This window comes from Hibiscus syriacus, unplaced genomic scaffold (genome assembly GCF_006381635.1).
Source record: "Hibiscus syriacus cultivar Baekdansim isolate YM2019G1 unplaced genomic scaffold, ASM638163v2 tig00112980_pilon, whole genome shotgun sequence".
In the NCBI taxonomy this organism is placed as follows: Eukaryota; Viridiplantae; Streptophyta; class Magnoliopsida; order Malvales; family Malvaceae; genus Hibiscus; species Hibiscus syriacus.
Genome location: NW_024063430.1, coordinates 249,166 through 261,018, shown reverse-complemented (window position 1 = coordinate 261,018; position 11,853 = coordinate 249,166). Strand labels below are relative to the sequence as shown.

Here is an 11,853-nt window from a genome sequence, read left to right as displayed (position 1 = left end):
GTAAATGTTAGTATCATTTAACGATATTTCTAGAAACCTAGAAATGGAGAAGATCTATAGCCGAAAAATGATGTCTTTTTCTTCTATAATCCTATGGACGTAATGGACGTCAGGTATAACTAGAATGTACAAAACACCCCCTCACCGCAAATAGGCGACGAGGGTCAAAGCTCAACTTTGATCCACCACAGGGATACGTTACAGACTTACTTCTTACTAAATAATTTCTCTTTCCTGTTGAGCTTCTAGTTCTATTGTTACATAAATAGATTGAATTGTGTAAATTGGTCTTTAGTTTAGTTATACATTTGAGACACTCTTTTCCTTCTTTCTATGTTTATTGAGATACCTTCTTGTATTTCAATGGATATGAAGTGGGTTTTAATGAGGCTTCCCTTTCTTATCGAAAAAAGTTTAGATATATATTTGCATGAAATCATAGACTATATTGACTAAGATTCTTTCTGAGATAGTGATGTGAACCTATAGCTAATAGTTGCATTGATGGCCAAATTTGAAGTTCGAAACTTTCTTATGTTTCAATGGTTTAGCATTATTTTTTAAGTGAAAATAGTTATGCATTACTGTCAAGTATGGGACAGTAAATGTAGTTCATTGCCTAACCCTGGCAAGGAGAACACTCGAGACTCGAAATCTGTATTCAATATCAATTCCATTTAAGCTTAATTGAAAATCTATGGTTGAAATTGAAATCCTCTGATACAAAACACATACTCTGAGTATGTCTTGAATGCTTCTGTTTTATATATCTGCCATTGAAGATTTAATGTGTTCAGATTCACATTTTCTGTATCGTTTGGTTTATTTATTTCACTTAAGTATTGAGTGCATGCAGAAATCCAAAGGTGAGGAGACTAACGAGCACACTCTAGCAATGCTCAAGGCGAAGAAAGAAGAACTAGAATCACCCCTCCACAATGAGAAATTGTTGTCTGTCCAGTTAAAGCAAAAACTAGCATTTGTAGCAGAGGCTTAAAACTCGGACCTACAGAAGGTATAGCTTTTTCAGATGTATTATGATGGGCCACATAGTTCTTCGACTGTTTTAATTGTATAAGTTTGGAAAAGTAGCTTAGAAATTTTACTTACTAAATTCCTTTTGCATCTTAGGAGCTCCAATCCGTACGCGGTCAACTTGTCTTGAGCAGTGAAGATGTTTCAAATTAGAGATATACTTGAAACAAGGGAACAATGGTACGTTGCTTATAATGATTTGATTTGTTTCCCTTACTGATTGGTTTTCAAACTCTGATTTATTAATTTATTCTTAAATAAAATTATTTATATAATTTATTAATATAATAATAATATTTAAATTATAAATTATAAAGTATCATAAGAATATATTAATTTAAATTATATTAATATATTCTTAAATGAAATTAATTTAAATTATCATTGTTTGATTTAGATAATAATTATCTTTGTTTGATTTGGATAATAATTATCATTGTTTGATTTGGATAATATATTCTTAAATTAAATTATATAATTCAAACTCGGATTATTAATGTTAGATTTGGATAATGATTATCATTGTTTGATTCAGATTATGATGTGAATTGTGACTTTATAGATTTTAAAGACACGATGTGTTAGATGATGTGAATTAAAATGTGATTTGTATAATGTTTGATTCAATGTGTCTCTCTATACGGTGCAATATTTTTTTGTTAGTTATCTGATTGATTGACATTTTCTTTGTTTATTGTGAGCATAGTTGTTTTGAGATTATTGATTGTATGATATTTTTTGTTTGGAAAATGTCTTGTGAAATGTTGATATATCGAACTTAGAAATTAGGCAATGCATTTGGATTATTTATATATGTTATATTCTTACATTCGGATAAAATTAGAATTTTGATGATATATGTTGTCAAGTTATATAAGGATGTCACTTTGGATTCAGTGGCCTCAGCCTTTGTGGCAGACCCAACTTCGGATGATTTGTAAGGTGTACCGGTGCATGATTATTTGCATAATATTCGAACAATGATTATTATTGCTTGTTTTAGATTATAATTTGCATAATATTCGACGGTGTGTAAGGTGTATGGATGCATGATCATTTGAATAATATTTCGATTTTGACTATTATTGTTTGGTTTGCCCTTAGAATATTTTATCAATGTGTCTTTATAGGGTGCTATATTTTGTTTGAGTTATTTGATTGACTGATATTTTCTCTATTTATTGCGAGTATGAATGTTTTACGATTATTGATTTTTTGGTATTTTGTTCAGAAAATGCTATGTGAAATGTGTTAATATATCAAACTTAGAATTTATACGATGTATTCAGATTATTTGTATATTGGGTTGGGATTGATAGGGAAGTCCAGTGTATTTACTCGATGGAGTGAATGTCGCTTTGGATTTAAGGGCATCTGCCTTTTTGGTGGATTTCACTTTCGATGGTGTGTTATAATTTCAGTGCTTTTGGGAAACTTAGTTTTTGAATGATGTGCATGCGTGTAGGGGGCATTGTCATTTGTATAATATTTTGTTGGTCTCTGTTAGAATATTTTGTTAAGGTGTGTGGGTGCATGATTTTTGGTTGATTTGAACAATGATGTATATGGACAAAGTATGTTGGTACACCTCGACAAGATGACAACGACGATGACGATGATCAATGCCTACGATCTCGTTGTACTTGACGAGCCTCGTAGTATTATCATTCGACCACTCTTGGATATCGTCAAGAACTTAAAAGAGTATGATCTACTTACATTATGTAAAACTCTTTTAGTTTTACACCTTTTTATTGCCATTTGATTGAGAGAAATCAAAGGATGAGATCAACTCGTTTTTTAGTGAATATCTGTTCATTTAGCACGATTAAACTCAGTCTTTAATTTTTCTCATCTAATGGCCCTAAAATGATGTAAAACTAAAAGAATTTTACACAGTGTAATTAGTCCTGTACTATGTAATAATATTAATAATTAAATTATATATTAACATATTCTTAAGAAATATACCCCTCGACTCTATTAAACATTTCTTTGGATTTTCAGGTTAGTTTCTTTACCCAATTCTTAGATCTGTTACGTTTTTCTTTTAATTTACACTTTTTTTAGATTATACATCGTGACGAATAATAGTTGTAGCAAATACAATTTAGATCAAAGTTTATTGTTACTCAATAATAGTTTACTAGCTCTGGCTTTCTGGATGTGGCGAATCAGAGTGGGTAATGCTGAGAATATTCGCTTTTGGCATGACATTTGGGTTTTAGAATCCCCATCAAAGAAGTTTTCTCTGACTTTTTGCCCTCACTACTAATCAAAAAGGAAAGTTATGGGAGTTTTGGTGAATTTGGAACTTTAGGTAGGTTTTTGCATATTGAGATGAGAATGAACTTGAGCGATTGAGAGTTTGATCAATGGGCCGATTTGTTGGCAACAATTAATAATATTAGTCTATCGGAAAATTCGATAGATGGTCTAATTTAGAGAGGAAATGGGGTTGGTATTTACTCAGTTAGTTCTTATATGAAAACATGCTCCAAAGATTCGGATTTAGATCATTTTTTGAAGGACTATCTTTGGAAGGGGTTGGTGCCTCCAAGGGTGGAGACTTTTATGTGGCAAGTTGTTCATCAAAAACTAGTTGTAAGGGCTGAATTATTAAAGAGAGGTGTACGGGGGATATTGGATCTTTTGTATCCTTTATGCAAGTTGGAATTGAAGTTGTCATACATGAAAGTGCACACTACTTTTTTTTCAGCTTGAGAGGAATCGATGCCTCATTCAACTATTTGGACCTTTATTCCTGGTGTAGTTTTGTGGACAATTTGGAATGTAGGAATGCCATTGTTTTTCTGAGTGGAGTGTTCGATCTGATTCAATTGTTCTTCACAGCAAGATTCAGATTTGCATATTGGTTCTTAGCTAAATTCACTTACATTTCCATTTCGATGGATTTCCTCATTAGTGATCCATTTCGATGGATTTCCTCATTAGTGATCCATTTCTTGGAGATTTATGTTTTGTTCCAAAAAGTCTGATAGTAAATCAGATTTCCTGGTCCCAACCCCCTATGGGATTTCTAAAGCTGAACGTGGATGCTGCTATTAATGGTGATTTGAAGGTTAGCGGTTTAGCCGGGATTCTAATAGATGATTTTGACATAGTGTTAGGATCTTTTGAAGAAGCTGCTGGTCTGGGTCCTTCTTTAATGGAATTTAATGGAATTCAATGTGGATGGGGCTGTTAGAAGTGATGGTTTGCAGGGTGGAATTGGAGGTCTGTTGAGAGATTCGAATGGCTCTACCGTGATCTATTTCTCTAAGCCTATCGGACCTAGTCCTCCTCTGTTTGCTGAGTTGAAAGCCATTAAAGAAGGAATTGAACTATTTCTACATTCGGATTGGGCATTGAAGGGAAGACTTATTCTCGAAAGTGATTGTAAAACTGCAGTTGATTGGATCATCAGGCCTTCTGAGGCTCTTTCGTTCTTCAGTTCTTTGGTTCGGGAAATTGGGGAGGTAATTTCTGGTAGGGATATTATGGTTAGGCTGATCCTTATGGCTTGTAATTGGGAGGCAGACAAGTTAGCTAAGGAGGGGATAGGTTGAATGTCTTTAGTGTTAGTGGTTATGTTTGGTATTTTATTTCGGGTGATGATGTAAATTATAGTTTTATATAATTCTGGTTTATTAATATATTGAGGTACTCTTTTCCTCCTTCCGCTAGTTGTCTGTAGAGTGGATTAAGAAATTGCGGATAAGATAAGGAACTTGGAGGGCGTTATTCGTTTTGATCGCTAGGTTAGCAAACTTAGAGGCAAACGTTTTGGCAAAGTCTGGAATTGGCTAAGATAGGGAGTTTTGGTTTGGTTTTGCTTTTTTCTCTTTTTTGGTTTTATCTATTGTATGTGGGGGGTAAGTTTGGTTGTAATCATATGCATTGTATTACTCTTTTATTAATAAAATTTTGAGGCACTTTTTTCTTCCTTCCGCTGATATTTGGAACACCTTATGGTGTTTTAGTTTCTAACGAGATCTCCACTTATAAAAAATACATTGTGATGAAAGCAGATGATGTATTGTTTCTTGATTTTTTGGGTTTTTAAAAAATTTGATTTATTTTATGATTATATATTTGGGATTTTGTTTTTTTACCTAAATATAATAAACTGTGACATTTTGGGGTTTTTTTTCTGATTACATGTTAGTGTTTTTTTAAACCGTTATTTCATTTTCAAAGGTTTGTCGGTTCTAGGGATGGCAGAATGACTCGAACCCGACGGGGAAACCTGAAACTTGGTCAAGTTCGGGTCGGGTCGAGTTTGAATGATATCGGGTCGGGTATCGGGGATTTTTTTGGGTCGAGTTCGGGGACGGGGCAAGGTATCCCCGCCCCGATTATATATATATATAATATTTTATATTATTTATATTAATTATATATATATATATATATATTATTTTATATTTTTTAGATTAATTATATATATAATATTTTCGGGTTTGGGGACGGGGGAAAAATCCCCGACAGGGTGTCTCGATAAAAATCCCGTCAGGGATTGAGTCGGGGTCAAGAATGGGGATTCATTTCGGGTTCGGGGACGGGGCGAGCAAAACTCGCCCCGTTGCCATTCCTAGTCGGTTCTGCATGTGACCAATTCCCTTTCATGTATGCCAGGTTTGGTTTCTCTTTTTATTGTTTTCTCTGTCTTTACTTTCTACGAAAAATTATGAAAAATAAAATTTAGGACATTGTATATTTTTATATTATTTGTTTGTAAAAGTAGTTTCTATATATATGCTACTTTTGCAAACAAATATGTCTTTTTGCTCTATACTTTACCTATAAATATGTCTTCTTTTCTCTCTTTCCTATGGGAATTTTTTTTATGGAAGTTGTAATGTAGGTTTGGGACTCGGAAAAGAGGCTCTTGTCTCATGTACATGTCTTTAAAGAAGAAATTACTTCTTTTGCAGTTATGCAAACTGGTCCCTACATGCAAGTTTAACTTCGGTTCTTTGCTCTACTGTAAGTTATTTCAACTTTCAAGCGAGCACATGCGACAATTGAATTTTTCATATCGTTTTAATTTATGAATTTGTAGGTATGTTGGAGATTCTAATGGCAACATCAAGGGTTTTAAGATTGAACAAGAAGTACGTCATGTTATACAAATGAAATAAACTATACCTTTCTCAGCTTCCCATGGTAAGTAGACGTACATATCAGCTTAAGATTTGAAGTGTGTTAAGCATTATCGTGCATCGTATTCTTTCAACAAATAAAATTGACAAGGCTCAAGCCTTACACCTTTGGGATGTTCTTGTTTACTATCTAGTCTAGGCTTGATGACAGTGACATCATTATGCTTTCCTTGACTACAAAATCCTCTTAAATGAATAAAGGATGCTACATGATTCATTTGGAGTTTCTTAATGGCTCCTTAGAAACCTACTAAGCCAAACTTCATATTTGACCGTTTATTTGAAAAACATAAAGCTCTGTAACCTCAATACTATCCCTGATTACAGGACATACTGTTCATGTGTTAGTTCTGTTGCTGCCATTTTGAGAATTCTTGAAGTTTACTTTGTGTTACCATGTCTTACATTATTGATATATAAAACTTGATTGACCATCTTGTTTAGGATATCCAACTGGAAGTAAACTGGTGAAAGTTAGGCCTTATCGCTACTCTCACTTTCAGAAGAGAGAAGTAAAACGTCAAGTGCAACAACTATTAGAGCATTAATTGTTCCAAAAGAGCGACAACCCATTCTCCTCACCGATCCTAGTAAAAAAATATGGAACATTGAGGTTTTGTATTGACTACCAAGCCTTGAATGCCATCACCATAAAAGATAAATTCCCTATTCCCATCGCATATGAGCTTTTTGATGAATTGGGAGGATCTCATTTTTTTGTCAAGGTTGGACTTGCTGGCTAGTTATCACCAAATCAAAGTAAGGGCAGAAGATGTACCCAAGATGGTGTTTCGAACAAATGAGGGTCATTACGAATTTCTCGTAATGCCTTTTGGGCTTTCTAACGCTCTGTTCACGTTCCAAGCAACAATGAACGATTTATTTAAACCTTATTTATGCATGATTGTACTCGTTTTCCTAGATGACATTGATTTACACTAAAGATTGGCATGAACAACTCCATCATGTTAAACAGGTAATGCATCAACTAAGAGACCACAACTTTATGGCAAAACGATCCAAGTACGTTTTTGGTTAAGAGAAAATTGAATACTTGGGCCATATAATATCACGAGAAGGATTGTCGTTGGACTCAGATAAAGTGGAGGCGATTAGAGCTTGGCTGATTCCTACTACACTCAAAGGAGTAAGGGGATTATTGGGAATAGTCGAATATTATTGCAAGTTCATAAAATGGTTTGTTACTATTACAACCCTGTTATCAGATTTACTTCTAAATGGGGAGTCCTCTAAGTGGATTGAGGTTGCTCAAGAAGCATTTGAACAATTAAAAGTGTTCCTTAACTCAGCCCCAATTTTGGGATTGTCGAACTTCGACAAGGAATTTATAGTGATAATCGATGCATTCGGTGTTGGAATAGAAGCAGTACTCAAGCAGGATGGTAAACCACTAGCATTATACAGTACGTAAAGGATTCGTGGTGTTTTAAGGTCGAATGTGGTTCCCATAGAAACATCATTAAGATCTTTATTGCTGTGAGAGTTCTATTATTCAAATATAGGGGGACATGTTGGAATTAATTGCACTCACAATCGATAATCAGATAATTTCTTTTGGATAGGCATGCAGAATGATGTTTGACACTTTGTTAGACAGTGCCAGATTTGTCAGAGAGTGAAAAATGGGAGTTTGGCCTCAATTGGATTGTTGCAACCCCTGCCGATTCGAAATCAAGTATTTGAAGATATCTCGTTGGATTTTGTTGTTGGCTTACCCAAGTCAAATGGAAAGACACCATCATGGTGGTGGTAGATCGTCTTACCAAGTACGGTCATTTTTTGTGTTGCCAAAACACTTTGACAGCAAAGCAATGGTGAATATGTTGATACAAAGGGTTGTAAAACTCCATGGAATTCCAAAATCCATGGTGAGTGATAGGGATCAGGTTTTTTTTAGCGAAGTGTGAACCGAGGTGAAGAAGATGCAAGGTACCAAATTGTGTATGAGTTTCTCATACCAACCTCAAAAAGGATGGAAAAATAGAACCATTGAATCGTTGTTTAGAGATGTACCTATGGTTTATGAAAGATGAGGATACTAGTAAATAGGAGCAATACTTGACATGGACAGAATATTTGTATAACATGGCTTATCAAAGTTCAGCGGGCATGACACCTTTCAAAGCCTTGTATGGGCGAGAGTCCTACCATGGAATTATCTCAAAGGAAGTTCCAGAAATGATTATATAGGACAAGAACTACAAGAACGTGATGAGATATTAAGGTTATTGAAAAAGAATTTACTGGAGGCCCAAGTTCGTAAGAAGAACCAAGCGGACAAAACCATAGGGAATTGAAGTTAGAGGTTGGAAGTTGGGCGTTTGTTAAGTTGCAACCGTATAGGTAGCTCTCCCTTATGTTAAGAAGACAACAGAAATTCAGTCCCTATTTTTTAGGCCATACCAGATTAAGAAGCGTGTGGGTACAATAGCTTACAAGTTGAAACTGTCGGACATTCGCTACAACAGATCACCCTGTTGCCTCTAATGACAGAAGATATAATCAAACGAGCTATTGATGTGAAAGATATAAAAGAACAAGCTACTAATGTGAACATTGAGGACAAGGTCCTATTATAGGAGGGGTAATATTATGAAAGGGTAAATGAGTCAACCAAGGACACGACCACGTCCACGACCACGATTCGACCCAACCCGACCCGAGACGAGACGGATGACGGCGGCGGCGGTGCGCAAGAGTCCCCCTTGTTCTCTTTCACTCAACAAGGAAGTAGGAATTTCAAACCATAAATACTCATTCCCAATAGTGTTTCCAATACTATATGAGATTGAGCATTACCAACAACACGCTAATTCCCACGAACAGCTTTAACTGCATCCTTCAGAGCCAGCTCACTAAGCTGGAGGTTCTTGAATAATTGCTTCCCAAACCTCTTATCTGACATAAACGCCAGGACAAAATGTTCCACTAAAAGAAAATCATCTCCCATTTCTTTCTTATGCTTCCGAGAATTTTCGAAAAGGGAGCTAAGATGTGATCCCATTACAGGATTACTTGTGTCCATCACCTGCCAGAGGAAAGTAAACCCCTTATATCATATAAACCAAATACAACGAATAAAGCATCAAGCTTCTTTGACCTAGTCGATAGATCTCAAGTAGCTTATGATCTGTCTCGTCTTATTTACACCTAAATGTGACTAAAATAATAATAATACCTTTAACGTTTAAGAGCAAAAACTAAGTGGGTAAACAACACCATTAGTCATCAAAACTCTGGTGTGCATTAGATAACCTTTCATAATGAGAAGGGTATGGATGTGAGCTTTTGATGTCATCCGGGATTGTACTAAATGATAGTGTGCATTGGATCACCTTTCATAATGTGTATTTTCCCATGGTGTATGATATCAAGCATATAAGCTGGCCTATACATGTCAATTTCCCTGCATAAGTTTCCCAGCATCTTCTCAGCCATTCTCAGCTCATGCAAATCCCAAAACCAACTCTACCAAATCCATGCCCACGTAATTAAACAAGGCCTGCACCGCCATCAGTTCCTCATCAGCCATTTTATTTCCCTTTCCGCTTCCCTCTCCTACTCCACTTCCATTTTCGATTACTTTGCCCACCCCACCACTTTCCTTTGGAACTCTCTCCTTAATGGCTACTCCAAAAAATCCTCTTTTCACCAAACGTTCTCGCTTTTTATCCGCATGAAGACTGAAGGCGGGCTTCCTGATAAGTACACCTATCCTTTGGTGATCAAAGCTTGTTCGAGTGAGGTTAAGGTATGGGAGGGGAAAATGGTACACGGATTAGCTTTAAAAGGTGGATGCAAAAAAGATGTTTTTGTCGGGACGAATTTGATCGATTTTTATTCGAAAGTTAAGGATGTGTTGAATGCGAAGAAAGTGTTTGATGAATTGCCGGAGCGAAATGTTGTGTCGTGGACGGCTTTGGTCGTTGGCTATGTCAACGTTGGCGATTTTGTGGAAGCTAAGAGAGTGTTTGATTTGATGCCGGAGAGGAATGTGACTACGTGGAATGTTTTGATGCATTTGATGGTCAAAACAGGGGATTTGATGAATGCTAGGAAAATGTTTGATGATATGCCTGAAAGAAATGTGATTTCTTATACTACGATGATTGATGGATATGCAAAGGCCGAGGATATGGCGTCGGCAATGCATTTGTTTGAGCAGGCTCCGGAGAGAGATGTCGTTGCGTGGTCGGCAATGATTTCAGGATATGAACAAAATGGTCAACCTAATGAAGCTGTCAGGATGTTTGTTAGAATTTGGGAAATGGATGTCAAACCGGATAAATTTATTCTGGTTAGCTTGATGTCTGCTTGCTCCCAGGTGGGTAATTTGGAGTTGGCTAAGTGGATTGATAGTTATTTAAGCGGAAGTGATATCGATGTTAGCCAAAAACATGTTTTAGCAGCTCTTATTGATATGAATGCAAAGTGTGGAAACATGGAAAAAGCAGCTAAGTTGTTTGAGGAGATGCCAAAACGGGATGTGGTTGCATATTGCTCTATGATACAAGGATTGACTATCCATGGTCAACAGGCTCAAGCTATTCAGCTTTTCAATAGGATGATAAACGAAGGGCTGGTTCCAGATGAAGTAGCCTTCACTATTATTCTGAATGCCTGTAGTAGTGCCGGGAATGTTGAGGAAGGTTGGAATTATTTTAAAATCATGAAAAACGATTACTGTATTGTCCCTACACCAGATCATTATGCTTGCATGGTTGATCTCTTAAGCCGGGCAGGACGGCTAAAAGCAGCCTATGATCTTTTAAAATCTATGCCTGTGGAGCCTCATGCTGGTGCTTGGGGTGCACTTCTTGGGGCCTGTAAGTTGCATTGTGATGTCGAGTTAGGGAAGTTGGCTGCTGCTAAGTTGACTGAACTCGAACCTCTAAATGCTGCTAATTATGTCTTGTTGTCCAACATTTATGCCAACGCAGAGCAATGGGTGAATGTTGCTCATGTGAGGAATAAAATGAAGGAGCAGGGTCTGAGGAAAGTACCTGTTTGCAGTTGGATTTAATTCACTAAGTGAAGTTGTTATTGGCTTTGAGAAAACTGCACCATCTTGAAGTTTTTGGCAGTGAGATTTTATGACAAATTACAATATAAAGATTAAATCTGCAGTATATTGCTTCAGATTGTTCTGAAATACGATAGCACGAGGAACCATAAACAACGAGAACAGTTACGTTGGATTTATTTATTAGATAGTTTACATTCACAAACATATGTAACAGCGTACAATAGAATTCCCGAAGGATGAAAATGCAAGTAAGGCTTATTCATAAACGCAGATAGATAACTTTTCAGCCCAAAGTGTACACCTGTGGGAACTTATTGGGATACAAATTGTAAACAAAAGATGCATGCTTGGATAAGACTTTGTATTAGAGGTATTCGTTAACTGTGAGAGGTTTAGGGCCACCAGGTCCGTTAATCATGAATATGTTCTCGATCTCGAGTTTGAAGATCTGAAAGCCATGACTTGTAGGCCACCCTGTGGATCAACGATTGCGAATTCGGTCATTGCAGTAGAGAAAAGCAAGTGAATGGCAGTCATTCGACTTTGGGGGTCAATAAATGCCTTTCATCTCGGGATGCTTTGTCAACAGGGCAGCTTGAGCGAATC

At 36.3% G+C, this 11,853-nt stretch overlaps 1 protein-coding gene across 1 annotated transcript; it reads left to right on the top strand.

The window, feature by feature from the left end:
• The first annotated feature begins 9,747 nt into the window (after positions 1-9,747).
• LOC120184952 (putative pentatricopeptide repeat-containing protein At5g37570) lies at positions 9,748-11,372 on the top strand. Its single transcript, XM_039189292.1, has one exon. The coding sequence runs from the start codon at positions 9,898-9,900 to the stop codon at positions 11,242-11,244; it is 1,347 nt and encodes a 448-aa protein (XP_039045223.1). The 5' UTR covers positions 9,748-9,897; the 3' UTR covers positions 11,245-11,372.
• The last annotated feature ends 481 nt before the right edge of the window (positions 11,373-11,853 follow it).